At 43.3% G+C, this 16,849-nt stretch overlaps 1 protein-coding gene across 2 annotated transcripts in view; it reads left to right on the forward strand.

Moving 5' to 3' along the window:
* Nucleotides 1–16,849, forward strand: part of LOC113026231 (metabotropic glutamate receptor 8-like) — a 154,547-nt gene that overhangs the window by 69,764 nt on the left and 67,934 nt on the right. For both annotated transcript variants that reach the window (XM_026174761.1, XM_026174762.1), the window contains exon 3: nucleotides 12,137–12,353. In XM_026174761.1, coding sequence (XP_026030546.1) covers nucleotides 12,137–12,353 — 217 coding nt within the window. The remainder of the gene's footprint in view (nucleotides 1–12,136; nucleotides 12,354–16,849) is intronic.

The following is a 16,849-nucleotide window of genomic DNA, read 5'->3' on the forward strand; positions in this document are numbered from 1 at the left end:
TGTCCTCTCTCTACTGTCTGAGTAGAAACATTTACATACATGCTTGAAATATCTGAATATATGTCCATAATGTAACAGCTTCTCATCACACTCCACTGAACTGGTGTGTTGAATACAAATATGTTGCTGAGCTGAAGGACCATCCTTAAAGTTGAAAATGTTACAAAATACTCTCAGGGTGGAGATGAGATAAACACAAGCATCTTCAATAGAGCCATTGAGAGAATGTAACTGATAGCTAAAGCCCTCAAGTTAAGAGGACTTCTCAGCATCAACCTTTTGTTTTTGTTTGTTTACCTTGTTGGTAAAATTGATTGGCTGGCTGAGATATTAGTTACCACATTTTTTTGTGATGGTTCCAAATCTCCTCTTCAATGACATCAAGTAAGGCCGTAAAGTGAGGTCATCATCAGTGGAGATCTTGAAGTTTGTCTGCTTGCCTGCCCACCTTTAACAGCTGGCGTTCACAATGAGAAAGTGTAGGACTGGATAGAGCTTACAGTCAGATCAATAGACTGACAATAGTAGAAAATTAATCTGGTGTAAGTGTCAGACAAATAAGGAAGATGGGGAATAAAGGGATTTTTATAATTTGGAGAATAATCAATGAAAACAAATATGTGACAATTTTTACAAACTTATGTTGTTCATTCAAACTGAAAGAAACGCCACAGAAATACTAGTGGAAATTTCAGCATTTCGAAGATGCCAAAACTGTCAGGCTCAATTCTGGAAAGATGTGTCTGAAACAGTACATTTACATTTAAAAGTCTTAGAATATGAATATTTCATTCAGTGGAAGAAAAATGTTTATTCTTATTACTGTGATTAAAATTCTGATCAGCTTGTGGTCTTGCTTCTCCCGTACAAATTGTATTCATATCATACTAATTAGGGATCAACCAACTTGCGTTTTTTAGGGCTTATGAAAGCTACTTTTGGCTGCTCAGTCGTTAGAAGGGTCACCGCAGCAGGTAGCTTTATATTTATCTTTTGCAGAATTTTTTTGCTAGATGTCCTTGCTGACCCCTGAGAGTGTTTGTATCTCCAGCTTGAAACAAACCAGTAATCTTTGGCTGAATGTATAAACAACGACACTTTGGACCCACGAAAAATTATTAATCAAAGGGAACAAATTATAGAATATATATGACATCGTTTTGTGTACAGTAGTGTAAATCCAGCAAAGAAGTTATCCTTGAATCTTTTCTTCCACTATTTAGTTCACCTTTATCACCACCTGCTGATATAAGTAAAGCTGCTAATGCTCTCATCACTGATGAGAGCATTAGCAGATGAGAGCATTAGCTCTGAGCTGGGAGAATAACGCAGGTCTAAATCCACCAGTTGTGAGATGAATATGAAACATAGATACTTTAAAAAGTTGCAAATTAGTTATACTGCAAAACCTAGGAAAAAGACTTTTGTGCAAGAATTGTGTAGATTTTTGAAAGGATTAAAAATGCAAAATGTTTTCATGTGATTGGGAATCTCTCTCATGTCACTTCTGTTTGGCAGAAAGATTGTCACAATATCCCAAATACTATTAGGTCAGGCACTTAAATATAAAAAATAACGAATGAGTAAATTAGCACACCTTTTTAATAATTTCATATTTTATGAGGTGGTGTACTGCAGCATTGTTAGAGCAAAGTTTAGTATTGTTAGCAATTGCATGCCAAAATAGTATCATCTACTAACTAAGAGCAAGGGTCACCTTCCAACGTGACATGAGGGACTGCAACATTCTGTGCTTCACGGAGACATGGCTGACCCCCACAGTGCCGGACCAGGCCGTAACTCCGTCGGATTCATTCTTTGTGCTCCGCGCGGACAGAACGGCAGAGTCGAACAAAACCAAAGGTGGAGGAGTGTGTTTCATGGTAAACAGAAAGTGGTGTGATGCCAGGAGCATTTCTACTCTCTCCAGCGGCTGCTCGCCACATCTGGAGTTCCTGAGCATTAAGTGCCGCCCTTTCTATCTGCCCCGTGAGTTCACCTCAGTCATCGCCACGGCGGTCTACATCCCACCCCAAGCGGACACAGGTATGGCTTTGTCCGAATTACATGATGTGCTGAGCTCGCTTCAAAACAAGGACCCGGGCGCAGCCCTCATTGTAGCAGGAGACTTTAACAAAGCGAACCTCAGACAAGTCATGCCAAACTTTTACCAGCATGTCTCGTGTCCAACGAGAGGGGATCGGATTTTGGATCACTGCTACACGCCATACAAGCAGGGCTACAAAGCTGTCTCACACCCGGCTTTTGGGAAGTCTGACCACAACGCCATCTTCCTCATTCCCCAGTATAAACAAAGCATACGGAGGGAAGACGTGACCACGAAGGAAGTAAAACGGTGGACTGCCCAATCAGAAGCTACGCTACAGGACGCACTCAACGACGTAGACTGGGACATGTTCAGAGCATGCGCAGTCGACATCAACGAGTTTACGGAAGTAGCAGTATGCTTCGTCAATATGCTAGCGGAGGAGATTATCCCCACTGCGAGAGTCACCACATTCCCAAACCAGAAACCGTGGATGGACAGATCGATCCGCACTGCAGTAAACGCCAGGACCGCCTCCTACAACGTGGGTCTCGCCACTGGCGATATGAGCGCCTACAAAGCGGCCTCATACGGCGTGCGGCGCGCGGTGAGAGATGCCAAACGCAGGTACCGGGAACGTGTGGAGTCCCGCTTCCACCAGGGCGACACACGGAGTATGTGGCACGGACTACACACCATTACGGACTACAAAGCCAGGGACACTGCGCCGATCAACGCCGACTCTGCATTCACCAACGAGCTGAATCGGTTCTACGCCCATTTCGAGGTAAGCCAGGCGGCTAATGCTATCTACCGCCTGACTACCGAGGACAGTGACGTCATCAGCGAGAGACCGGTGACCAGCATCGCGGAGCATGACGTCCGAGCGGCACTGAGGAGAGTGAACACAAGGAAAGCGGCGGGGCCAGACGGCATCACCGGCCGTCTGCTGCGCTGCTGTGCTGACCAGCTAGCAGGTGTGTTCACTTACATCTTCAACGAGTCCCTGGCGAAGTCTGTGGTCCCCACATGCTTCAAAAGATCCACCATCATCCCTGTGCCCAAGAACAGCAAACCCTCATCCCTGAACGATTACCGGCCAGTTGCACTGACCTCGGTAGTAATGAAGGTGTTTGAGAGGCTGCTGAAGAACATCATCTCCTCCGCCACCCCAGACACCACAGATCCGCTGCAGTTCGCCTACAGATCCAACAGATCCACAGAGGATGCCATCGCCCACGTCCTACACACCACTCTCAGCCACGTGGACAAGAAACAGGGTAACTATGTGCGAATGCTGTTTGTTGATTACAGTTCAGCGTTTAACACAATAGTGCCCTGCAGACTGTTCACAAAGCTGAGGGATCTGGGACTTAACAGCCGTCTGTGTGCTTGGGTGTTGGACTTCCTCACCGGCAGAACTCAGGTGGTGAGGGTGGGCAGGTGCTTCTCCAACAGCATCACCATCAACACAGGAGCACCTCAGGGATGTGTCCTCTCGCCACTGCTCTACTCCCTCTACACTTCAGACTGTGTGGCCACCCATGGCTCCAACACCATTGTGAAGTTTGCTGACGACACAGTGGTGTTGGGTGCCATCTCCAACAACGATGAGGCGGCCTACATGGATGAAGTGAAGAATCTGGCATCATGGTGCCAGGACAACCACCTCCAGCTGAACGTCAGCAAGACCAAGGAGCTGGTGGTGGACTTCAGAAGGGGTCAGCACAGAGACTACAAGCCCATTATCATCAATGGAGCTCCAGTGGAGAGGGTGCAGTCCTTCAAGTATCTTGGTGTCCACATCTCCTCAGACCTGACATGGGCTGCCCACATTCAGGTCCAGACCAAAAAGGCTAGGCAGCGCCTGTATCACCTACGACAACTGAGGAAGTTCAGGGTCTCTCCAAAGATCCTCAGGATTTTCTATACAGGCGCTGTGGAGAGCATCCTCACACAGAACATGACATCGTGGTTCGGGAACAGCTGTGTGAAGGACCAAAAAGCTCTCCAGAGAGTGATCCGTACAGCAGAACGCTGCTGCAGGATTGCTCTCCCCCCGCTTCAGGACACCTACACCAGGAGATGCCGGACTAGAGCAGCGCAGATACTGAAGGACCCGTCCCATCCAGGCAACAAACTGTTCCAACTTCTGCAATCTGGTAGAAGGTTCCGCATCTTCCGGGCAAGGACAGAGAGACTCAAGAGGAGCTTCTATCCCCAAGCCATCCGTGCCCTAAACACACACACCCGCCCTCTCACATCATCTATAATTGACTGAGACAGGACTCTTCCAGACACTAAACCAAGGCACAATGTACATTTCAATTCCTTTAATTTTAAATGTGTTTATATTGTCTATCCTGTAAAATAGTCAGATATCTATTCATATTAATGTACAGAATTCACCTGCTTGCTGCTACTACTGCACATTCACCCAGTGTATATACTATATGTGTATATATATATATATATATATATATATATATATGTTCTTCCTCTACACCCCTCCCCCCCAATTTTTGCACATGTCGAGGAGCGTGTCAGGCTACATTTCACTGTGTGCTATACTTGTATAACTATGCATGTGACAAATAATAAAGAACCTTGAACCTTGAACTATGTTTCACTTCCTCCAACTTCAAACTGTTCTTTTGATTGTTTGACTGTAGATTTAAGCTCACTTTTAAATAGCAGAATGCCAAATGTCATGTGGAGATGGGCTGACTTAGTGTCAAAGCCTACAAACTGGTTGATCTGGCTACATTTAGACAGTAAGCTCTGAGAATTCTTTGGAAATGAAAGGACCAAGTAGTTAATATTGGTATAAACATTTCATTAAATAAGAAAACTCAATTTCTAGTTATTGACTTTTTTGTGCCTTTCCAGAAGGGAGAATTTTCTGAGATAGTCAGTCATTTTGAATCTACCCTGAATTTATTTTGATCACTGCTAGAAGAAAACATTAAACATGAAAAACATGCAACAGCAGGAACCATGCAGAATTTCACCTCTAGGGGAAAGCTGTTTCTTGTCCAGGGCAGAGGCAGTTGATACTAAACAGCTTAAATCATAAAAAACAGAGCACAGAATACAAGATGATGGATGAGAGCTGTCACCAATGATGGATCCCTTCTTTTATTGTTCAGTCAAGTGGAACGCTTTAGCTGTCACAGAATGACAAGCATCAGTCTCTGTGACAGAAAGCAGCCTGAGATGGCGGAAAACAGCAAACATGTCCACATATGGCTAAAATGTGTAGAGATATCCTAAAAAGAACATATGAGCTCAGTGTCAGATGGATCTGTTCCTGTTCCAGCATAGCAATATTCTAGTGTGGAGGGTAATGATTGTTGCCATCGATCAAACTAGTGGGAGAATTCACCACGATTCCAAAATATTATATAAAACCAAAGTCATGAACTTAAAATAAGATCATATAGATAGATGGAGCGATATGATATTTGGATTGGATATCAGTAAGGTCAGAAACTTGTATCAGATATCAATGACTTTGGGTCAATTCAGAGCCAATGCAATAAAGTTAGCTGTAGTATTGTGATGTTTTGTTAAAACTGATGATCACACGTCTGTGTTGAGGGAGAAGTGAGTGCTTGGAACTGACCAGCAGGGTTTCCAAATAAGCTACTAACTAAAATTACAGCCCTTCAGCTTAGCAAAGAGTCCTCCAAAAGCCACCAAAAGGGCAAGAGAGTTTTTTGTCTGTGAGTCACTGCAATTTATTTAACACACATTTGGAAGGGGCCTCTTATTTCACAAACTGTAACACAGTAATCATTATTACTATTATTGTTATTATCATTGTAATTATTCTTATAAGTCAGTTTTATCCCCCACAAAGCTTGATCTATTTTTTCACCCTGTAGAGACCTTGTTATTATGTTTTTGTAAAAGCAAAAAGGCTTTGCTTACATGTATGATGCCAGTTGAATTTCTTCATGCTTTCATTAAACATTCAAGAAAGAACACTCTCATGGACCACCTGTTTTCCTTTCAAACTGCTCCACTCACCCTGCACCTAACAAGGTAAATTTGAGTAATTGGGGTACACAGGTGCAGAGGGAATGTAGCAGGAAGAGCTGCTGCTAGAGAGCAATTTGTATATTCATTAATATTCTGTATTCATCAGTCTGCACAAAAACCCCAATGCTAAGACACACACACACACACACATATATATATTAGGGGGGCAACGATACACAAAATTCACGGTTTGGTTTGGTTCAATACTTTGGTGTCACGGTTCGATATTTTTTTGATACAAAAAAATGTTCATGCCTTTTTAATTTGTCATTTATTAAAATTATAAAATATATTTTAACTCAAAAGTACAGTTTTTTGTCTGCTTCCACTTGTCTTTGCACTAGGATGATGTCGGAGTAAATGTGCAGTCATATTCGTTGTGCTCCCACTAGTGCTGTCAGCGTTAATCTAGTTAAAATGACATTAACGCCATAACGCGGCAAATCTCCGTTAACAAGTTACCGCGGATCGCCCCGTGCGTGGGGCTGGACGGCATCCACACGTTAACAAGCTAACTGTGCTAACGCACTAGTTCCCACCAATTGAGCATTGCGTGGCACATCCAACATACTGTTTTACTTTTGGGGAGGTTCAATTTCGGGTAGCAATTTTGGGCCGTTCTAAAACTTTTGACTGATTCTGTATATGCAGTCCTGATCAAAATTTAAGACCACTTGAAAAATAGGAAAAAAATCATATATTACATGATTGGATCTTAACAAGGTTCCAAGTAGAGCTTCAACATGCAACAAGAAGAAATGGGAGTGAGAGTTTTGTCTCACTCTCATTTCTTCTTGTTGCATGTTGCTTCTACCAAGCTGCAAGCTTCTACAGTTCCTTTGGTATAGCTACATCTATCACTGCGGCTGTCTTCTTCTGCTTGTCCACCACTACTATGTCTGGTTGACCAATTTTTCCGTATGTATCTGAAAGTCCCACAGGACCTTAGCAGGGTCATTCTCAACCACCCACTTATAGGGGGCGTATCCCGTTTTGATATAGGGACTTCCAAACTATACTGGGATGTTACTGGGTATACTATGCCATCCTCCTGGTTATGGTTTTCAATGTATGCCCTGCCTGCTAACATCTTGAACCCTGCAGTTATGTGCTGGATTGTCTCAGGGGCACAGCCTGGTGTGGTAGAGCCAAGTCTTTATGGATTTTGTGCTTAGAGCTCATTAATATGGTGCCATGATTAGTGCCTCTGTGCTGTGTCATTTTAATAAAAACAAGAAAGTTTAAGCAATGCAATACCAGGAGAGAAACTTTAAATCAGCTAATCACCAAAAAAGTGAAAAGGCCCTTTAAAGCAGGTATTAGTGTAACTGGTGCTCATGTTAATAACAGTATAATCATACAGAAAAGACATACTAGGGGCTCCTATGCAGCTTTGTTTCTTGGTCCCCAATTACAAGATGTTTTACTTCTCTCTGGAGCGTGTTATTGTTTTTTAGCCAATAATGGTTTCTTTCTTTGACATCTATTTACTTGAATCTTTTAAATCCTGCATTGTTTGAGCCTTAAAATGAAAACTTGGTTAAGAATTTTGCAACATACTGTAGGCCCTGTGAAAGGTTTATGCATATTAGTTTTATTTTATGCATTGGTATTTGTCAGTCTTGATTTAAAACGTATGATTTTTGTGCAGTACCTACATAGAAAATATTTCATTTCCCAAAGTCTGAAGGAAAACATGATAAGATAAGATAAGATAAGATAAGATAACCTTTATTAGTCCCACACGTGGGAAATTTGTTTTGTCACAGCAGGAAGTGGACAGTGCAAAAGTTATGACGCAAAAATTAGAATACAATAAGAATAAATACAGTACACAGCTGTACAGAATAGAATAAAATAATATACTATATACAGTAGAATAAAATAGAATAAAAATATACAATAAGATAAAAATAGAATACGAATGCTATATACAACTGAGTAAAAATACAACAATGACAGAAAGGATTATTGCACTTAGTGTTATTGCACATGTGTGGATGTGTGTGTTTGTTCAGTTAAAGTCTTTATTATGGAGTCTGACAGCAGTGGGGAGGAAAGACCTGCGAAATCTCTCCGTCCCACACCGTGGGTGCCGCAGTCTCCCACTGAAGGAGCTGCTCAGTGCTGTCACAGTCTGCTGCATGGGGTGGGAGACGTTGTCCAACAGGGATGACAGCTTAGCCGCCATTCTCCTGTCACTCACCACCTCCACTGGGTCCAGAGGGCATCCTAGAACAGAGCTGGCCCTTCGGATCACCCTGTTCAGTCTCTTCCTGTCCCCAGCAGAGATGCTGCCGCCCCAGCAGACCACACCATAAAAGATAGCAGAAGCCACCACAGAGTCATAGAAGGTCTTCAGGAGTGGGCCCTCCACCCCAAACGACCTGAGTCTCCGCAGCAGGTACAGCCTGCTCTGCCCTTTCCTGTAGAGGGCGTCTGAGTTATGAGTCCAGTCCAGTCTGTTGTTCAGATGAGCACCAAGGTACCTGTAGCTGTCCACAGCCTCAATGTCCATACCTTGGATGTTCAGTGGTTGCAGTGGAGAATGCTTGTGCCTGCGGAAGTCTACCACCAGCTCCTTGGTTTTACTGGCGTTGATCTGGAGGTAGTTCAGCTGGCACCAGTCCACAAAGTCTTGAGTCAGTCCTCTGTACTCCTTGTCGTCCCCATCAGTGATGAGGCCGACTATTGCAGAGTCATCAGAGAACTTCTGCAGGAAGCACTGGGTGGAATTGTGGGAGAAGTCTGCAGTGTAGATGGTGAAGAGGAACGGAGCCAGAACCGTTCCCTGTGGGGCCCCCGTACTGCAGACGACCCTGTCCGACACACAGCCCTGAGTCCTCACATACTGTGGTCGGTCGGTGAGGTAGTCCAAAATCCAGGTAGTGAGGTGATGGTCCACTCCAGAGTTCTCCAGCTTGTCCTTCAGAACCGAGGGAAGAATAGTGTTGAAGGCACTGGAGAAATCAAAGAACATGATTCTCACAGTGCTTCCAGCGGTCTCCAGGTGAGCGAGGGAACGATGTAGGAGGTGAATGACGGCATCATCCGCTCCAATGCCAGGCTGGTAGGCAAACTGAAGTGGGTCCAGTGATGAGCTTGTTAGGCGCCGAAGCTGAGCCAGGACCAACTGCTCCAGGGTCTTCATCAGGTGGGATGTCAGAGCCACCGGCCTGTAGCTGTTGAGGTCCTTGGGGCGTGAAGTCTTTGGCACTGGTACAACACAGGAGGTTTTCCAGAGCTGTGGGACTCTTCCCAACCTCAGGTTCAGGTTGAAGAGGTGCTCCATCACCCCACACAGTTGGTCCGCGCAGGACCTGACGACCCTCGAGCTGATGCCATCTGGGCCCGCTGCCTTCTTGCCATTAATCCTCCTCAGTTCCCTCCTAACCTGGGTGGTTGAGAGAGACAGGCTGGAGCCTTGTGTTGAGTGTGTATTGGATGCTGTTGTTGGGGGTGGGGGGGAGTGAGCAGGGTGAATAGAGGAGGTGTGAAGTGTCTGAGGTGTCAGAGGTGGAACAGCAGCAGTGGGGGTGGGTGAGTCTGCAGCCGATGTTGTAGACTGTCTCATGGTTGAATCAAATCTGTTGAAGAAATGATTCAGTTCATTTGCCCACCTCACATCCCTTCCAGGCAGAGAGTTCTGCTGTTTGTGGCCTGAGATGGTTCTGAGGCCTCTCCAGACTTCACCAACGTTGTTTTGCTGAAGCTGGTTCTCCATCTTCTGCCTGTAGCTGTCCTTCCCATTCCTTATCAGTCCCCTCAACTCTCTCTGCACCCTTTTCAACTCCTCTTTGTCTTTGGATTTGAAGGCCCTCCTCTTCTGCTTGAGGACGGTTTTAATTTCTGGGGTAATCCAAGGTTTGTTGTTGGAGAAACACCGTACAGTCCTGGTAGGTACGGTGTTATCCACACAGAAATTAATATAGTCAGTAATGCATGTAGTAAGGCTGTCGATGTCCTCTCCATGGTCGTCACAGATCACCTCCCACACAGTCGACTCAAAACAGTCCTTAAGAGCCTCCTCGCTCTCCTCTGACCATCTCTGCACTGTGCGGGTGGCTGGTGGCTCCCTGCGTACTAAGGGCTCATACACAGGGACAAGGTGCACCAGGTTGTGATCAGATCTGCCCAGGGGAGGGAGAGGTGATGAACTGTATGCCTCTTCAGCATTGGCATACAGTAAGTCCAGTGTTTTATTGTCTCTGGTTGAGCAGGTCACATACTGGGTGAAGGTGGGCAGTGTGGAGTCCAGTGAGGCATGATTGAAGTCCCCTGATATTATGAGAAGGGCTCTCGGAGATTGTGTTTGCAGTCTGCTGACCACTGAGTGGAGAGTGTCACAGGCTGCATCCGCGTTGGCCGAGGGGGGGACATACGCTGTTATTGCGATAATGATGCAGAACGATTTATGTTTTAAATAAGGTCTTGGAGTCGCTGCATCCTTAACGTGACAGGTTGTTTTTCTGAGTCTCTGAATTGCTGACATTTCGCCCCGAAATTAATTAATTCCTTGTTGAATGGAAAATGTGGATCTCCACTATTAACTCCAGAAGAGAAAATGTAAATCCAGCTGTAGGATCACTGATATGGAAAATACAAAAAAGTTTTTTTTTATTTTTTATGTTTTTTATTTTGTGTTGTACTTTTTATGATTCATATCAGCAATTAAAACAAGCCTATTATAATTTCTGATAAACTATATTGGATGACTTCTATCAGAGTTGTAACTTAAATAAAAGTAACTGCATTTATTTTTTATATTCTCCCTTCCCTTTTTTTTTTTAGTTTCTTTTCAATATGAGCAGAACCTCAGGGATGTTCTTCATTTCTGCAGGAAATGTAGGCTCTGTAGTTCTGTAGGAAATAAACTTCAGCTTCTCTCTGATGTGTTAAACCTGCAGTGCTCTGATAGTGTCAGCTCTCAGACAGGGTTGCATTTACAGTACAGTGTTTAATTTGTAGACTGTCACTGAGCAAGTCAGGCTGAGTGACATTTGTGTTGCTGTTAGGCCCCCAGCTGTCTATCTTCCTCCCTCTTCCTTTCCCTCTGTGAATCCTGATGAGGTGTCCAGTGGTGCTCTGTTCAACACACTGAAGTTGAAATCAATCAGCTCTTCAATCTTTCTCTAAAGGACCATTATCCAGCCCCGGCAGGCCTGTTGGCCTGCCTACAGCAGGATCTATGACTTCTCTTTTTCACACCGTAAAGCTCACTAATTTGAATCTGACAGGAGTTGGAAGTTTGTTTAAATCTTAACAAATCAACTGTTAGATGTTTGAAAATGAATGTGGACAATATTTAACAGCCTGAGTAAAATCACTACTTTATTCCTCCATATCTTTTAAGTTCATAGTTTGGTTTGTATGACTTCTGATGTCTTCAATAAAAAAAAAAAAAAATATATATATATATATATATATATATATATATATATATATATATATATATATATATATATATATATATATATATATATATTCTCCACTACTCTTTTGATAACTTCGATGGGTTAATTTTTGCATGTTTTTGTGAGCTACAGTATTTCTGTTTTTGAGATTGTCTGTCAGTTTGCATCTTCTATTCCTGAAATCTTCTCTTAGCCTGTTGCGCTGAAAGTTTTTCCATATATATTGATTATTATTCTTTATTTGTTGTACAGCCAAGTTTTGTTTTTTTACATGCAAATGAATGAACAATTAAGAACATGTTGCAACTATTTTTCTAACAGATCTGTTATATTTTCAGCTGGGAGAAGCACATTAGAAAAATGGTTAAAAATGTACAAACAAACAACACTGATACATATCATTTGATCAAGATGCTTAAGCATGACATATTATGGTTAAAAGTTTTCTATATCATCCCAAAATTATAGGACATGTTATTGTCTGTTTTATTAGTTTGCTTTTTGCAGTGTAATTTTGAGTTTTTCATGATGTAATGGAAAGTTGCAATAAACTAAAACCGGCTTATACAGTAGCCTGCATTATCTGCACTTCTATGGGTCTAGTGGTTTTAACCTTGCTGTTTCTCCACAGATTCCTCAGATCAGCTATGCGTCGACAGCTCCAGAGCTCAGTGACAACACACGCTATGACTTCTTCTCCCGTGTGGTTCCTCCCGACTCCTATCAGGCTCAGGCCATGCTAGACATTGTGACAGCGATGGGCTGGAACTACGTGTCCACCCTTGCCTCAGAGGGAAACTACGGCGAGAGCGGCGTTGATGCTTTTGTCCAGATCTCCAGAGAGTTGGGTAGGAAACTGTAAACAGATATACAGTTAATTCAAGTCAAAGTGAGATTTAAAAGTTTTTTATACTTTGGTACTCGAGAGAGCTTAATTAAATATTGAACTTTTAAAACTAATTGAGTTAAATGGGACCAAAAGCTATTGATCTGATAAATTTGCTGCACTCTGTTGATGAATGAACAGAAGATGTCTTCTAACTGATTATTGATCTTATTATGCCAGAAGTTGACACATTTCTCCTTGACTGGTCACTGTGAGGTAATCAGGTTTGGCGCTTACTGAATAAAATGTTATCACATGGAGTTAAGCCCTTACATTAATTAATATAAACTTTTGAAATTAACCAGTGACCACATGTTTGATAGAGATTAGCATTTTGTTTGTATGTATGAGAGACCGTATCGCCTGCGGGAAGAAGCTCCTCCTCAGTCTCTCTGTGTTGGTCTTCAGGGAGCCGAATCGCTTTCCTGACCTCAACAGAGAGAACAGTCTGTTGTTGGGATGGCTGAGGTCCTTCACCATCTTCCTGGCCTTGGTCCAGCACCGCCTGCTGTAGATTGAGTGCAGGTCAGGGAGCTCGGAGCGGATGGTGCGCTCAGCTGACCGCACAACCCTCTGTAGAGCTCGTCTGTCCTGCATGGTGCTGTTCCCGAACCAGGTTAAGATGTTTCCCGCCAGGATGCTCTCTATGGTGCAGGAGTAAAAGTTCCTGAGCACCTTGGAGGGCAGTTGGAAGTCTCTCAAGCGTCTGAGGTGGTAGAGACGCTGTCGGGCCTTTTTCACCACGGTGTTGATGTGACAGGACCATAACAGGTCCTGCGTGATGTGAACTCCGAGGTATTTGAAGCTGTCCACTCTCTCCACTGGGCACTCGTTGATGACGGGGGTCTGGTAGTTCCTCTCCTGCTTAGTGCTGAAGTCCACTATCAGCTCCTTTGTCTTACTGACGTTTAGAAGGAGGTTGTTCCTCTGGCACCAGTTCTCCAGATTCCTAATCTCCTTCAGGTAGGCCGTCTCGTTGTTATCAGAGATCAGGCCCACCACGACGGTGTCGTCAGCAAACTTGATGATGTGGTGGAGCTGGTAGTGGCCACACAGTCATATGTGTACAAAGAGTACAGCAGGGGGCTCAGAACACACCCCTGGGGGGCTCCAGTGCTGAGAGTGGTGGAGGCTGAGACATGTCCGCCCATCCTTACTGCCTGTGGTCTGCCAGTTAGGAAGTTGGAGATCCACTGACACATAGATGAGCTGAGTCCCAGATGCTCCAGCTTGGTGGTGAGTGTGGAGGGAATTATGGTGTTAAATGCAGAGCTGTAGTCTATGAAGAACATTTTAACATAATTCCCCCTTCTAGTGTCCAAGTGAGTGAGTGATGTGTGGAGGAGATGAGAGATGGCATCGTCTGTGGAACGATTTGGACGGTAAGCGAACTGTAGTGGGTCCAGTGTGTCTGGTAGTGAAGAAATGATGAAGTCTCTGACCAGGCGTTCAAAGCACTTCATCACTACTGAGGTGAGGGCTACAGGGCGATAGTCATTGAGAGAAGCAGGGTGGGGTTTCTTCGGGACAGGAACAATGATGGACTCTTTGAAGCATGTGGGGATCACCGACTGAGATAAAGAGATGTTGAATATCTCAGTGAACACAGGAGCTAGCTGGTATGCGCAGTCTCTTAGGATACGACCTGGGATGCCGTCTGGTCCTGCTGCTTTCCTGGTGTTCACTCTCTTGAAGGCTCTCCTTACTTCATGCTCGGAGATGACGAGCACGTTTCCGGTGCTGGCAGTATCTTCCTGTCTGCAGCCGTTAGCGCCGCTAACATTAGCATTGTTGGAGACCTTAGCTGCAGCCTCGAAGCGAGCATAGAAAGTGTTCAGCTCGTCTGCCAGAGTCACGGCCGCGTTCGTCATACCGGTTGTTGGTGCTTTATAAAAGAATCAGTGCCGGAGTTCAGCATGTACTGGGAACAACTTAATGTTCCCGACTTATTGCCGGCAATGCAGAACGAGCTCCCACAATGTTTATATATAGGAACTGAACGGCTAATAGCAATGGACTAGACACCCCATACTCCCGAAACACCTCCCACAGAATACCCCACCCACACTATACATTTGTTCATATATACACACCATAGTGTATTGTTCTTCTTTGTTCTATTTGTATCTTATTTTGAGAAGGAAGGGGATTCATAGTTTATGTAGAATTTGGACCCAAAATACAGACTCCAAGACAGGTTTGAACAAACGAAAAAATTCACCTTTATTCAGGTCAGGCAGCAGATCCTGGTGGCTGAAGCAAACAGGATTCAAAAGTAATCTGAAGCAGGTAAAACGTGGGGAAAACCGCAGGCAGACAAACAGTACAACATGACAGAGAACTAAGGAAAACTAAGGGTTAAATATACACACAAGGTAATCAGGGAAAGAGACACAGCTGGGGAAAACAAGGCGTAGGTGAATAGAATCAATTAACAAGCAAGAGGGGAAGCAAAATTGAACATAATGCACTTGAGATGAGAGGCCATTAAAATAACACAGGAAGCATAAACACTGCGATGGAGACTAAACAGATAAACTTGACAGACCAAAGTAAACAAAGACAAAAGTGACTATGGACATGGAAGACCTAACAGAAACAACGACTGGGCATGGGGAATATTGACATTTTCTGTTTGACAGAAACAGAGCGTCCAAAACTGAAAACACTGGGTGAAAAACCTGGATTCGTGACAAAGGGCACTCTATTTATTATACGTCCAAAATGTCACGAACATACTTTGCTGATATTTATGATATGATATTCAAGCAAGTGCTGAATTATTATATATAGTTCAGATTATAAGAGAAAAAGCTATTTCTCTGTGCATGACTTACAGTAAAAAGAAGAACTATGACTAGAAAAAGTTAATTTAAATGTAATTACATTTTTCATTTTCCATCTGTCATGTATTCTGCTTTATCACCTTGTTGCTTTATTGCTGACACATTTATCTGGCTTTGCAACACTGCTGTAATCTCTGCGCAAATGATGGCAGCTGTACTAATGATGAAAAATGGCTGCGATGGAGGCTTTTAAAAGCATCTGATTAATAACTGTGCAGAGAGCAGCTGTGGCTCCTGTGTGGGCTCAGTGAGGTGTCATCTATGCTGCTGTTGTCACTGTGCAAACACACGATGCTGCACATGCAAATGGCTTCATTAACAGAGTGAATATGTATTTACAATACTGTGCAAAAGTCTCTTGCTTCCCCTGATTTCTTTATTTTTTGCTTGGAAAAAGGAAAATGGATGGAGCTATTTATTGAAATGTGCAGACATGAGTAGAAATATAAAGGTAAAGAACAGTTTGTAACAAGCCTGAATCTCAGTAACGGTATGACCACCTTTATGTTTTAAGTTCAACCTGAAATTTCAAGAAAGCTTGCTCGTAATTTCTTTGATCAGTCTTAGTTCTAGAATAGTTCTCCAGGCTTTCTCAACATGCAGTTCTTTGCATGTTTGCAACATCGTATTGCATAATTATTATAATAGGGACGGTATTATGTACTGACAAGTACAGTGGTAAAACAATTCTTGTCATGAGGTTTGCACACACCTCAGGAGTAGATTGAACCCACTCCTCTTAGCTGAAACTCTCTAAATCATTTAAGTGTTTTGGCGGGAACTTGGCACCCTGAAGCTTCACTTCCTTCAACAGACTTTCAATAAGGCTGAGGTCTGGAGACTTGGTAGGACACTGCATGACCTTAACGTGGTTCCACTCCTTTGTTGGCATGGTTGTCTGTTTTGGGTTGTTGTCATGCTGGAAGACCCACACAAACCTGTCTTTAGTGTTCTGGTTGAAGGAGGGAGGTTCTGTTCCAAATTGTTACAGTACATGGTCACATCCCTTGGCCTGTCAATGTGGTGAAGTTGTTCTGTACCTTTAGCAGAGAAACTTTAGCTGTTTCTCTGCTAAACATTTTCAACTCTGTGCTTGACTGTGTGTGTTCTTTGGGTAACACTAAGCATTTCTCTTCCTCCAATCATGGGGGATCAAGCTGGTGCCAAAGAGCACGATTTTGATTTTATCTCAATTTTGAACACAGGAGTTTCTCCCAAGCTTTCTCTGAATTATTTAGGGGTTCACTCACAAACCTAAGATTGGTCTGTACGTGTGTTTTCATGAGAAAGGAGATGGGCAGCGCAAAATTTAAATCCATTCAGTGTATTGTGTTAATAATGGTGTTCTTGGTGACTGTGGTCTTGTTATTGAGATATGAATGGGAGCAATGTTAATCTTAATCAAAATAGCTTGTTATTATACTCATTTTACTCAATAACTTGCAAATCAATTTATAACTTTTATGAAAATGTTTGGTTTTTGGATTTTTAATTGATATTTTTTTCTCTGTCCATTAAAATTAAACTACCATAGAAATGTTCATTTCTCTAATGAAGGCTCTTATCCTGTTGATCTTGTATAGTTATAGGTTTTCCAAGATCCATGTGTGAG

This window comes from Astatotilapia calliptera, chromosome 7 (assembly GCF_900246225.1).
Source record: "Astatotilapia calliptera chromosome 7, fAstCal1.2, whole genome shotgun sequence".
NCBI classification, from domain to species: domain Eukaryota; kingdom Metazoa; phylum Chordata; class Actinopteri; order Cichliformes; family Cichlidae; genus Astatotilapia; species Astatotilapia calliptera.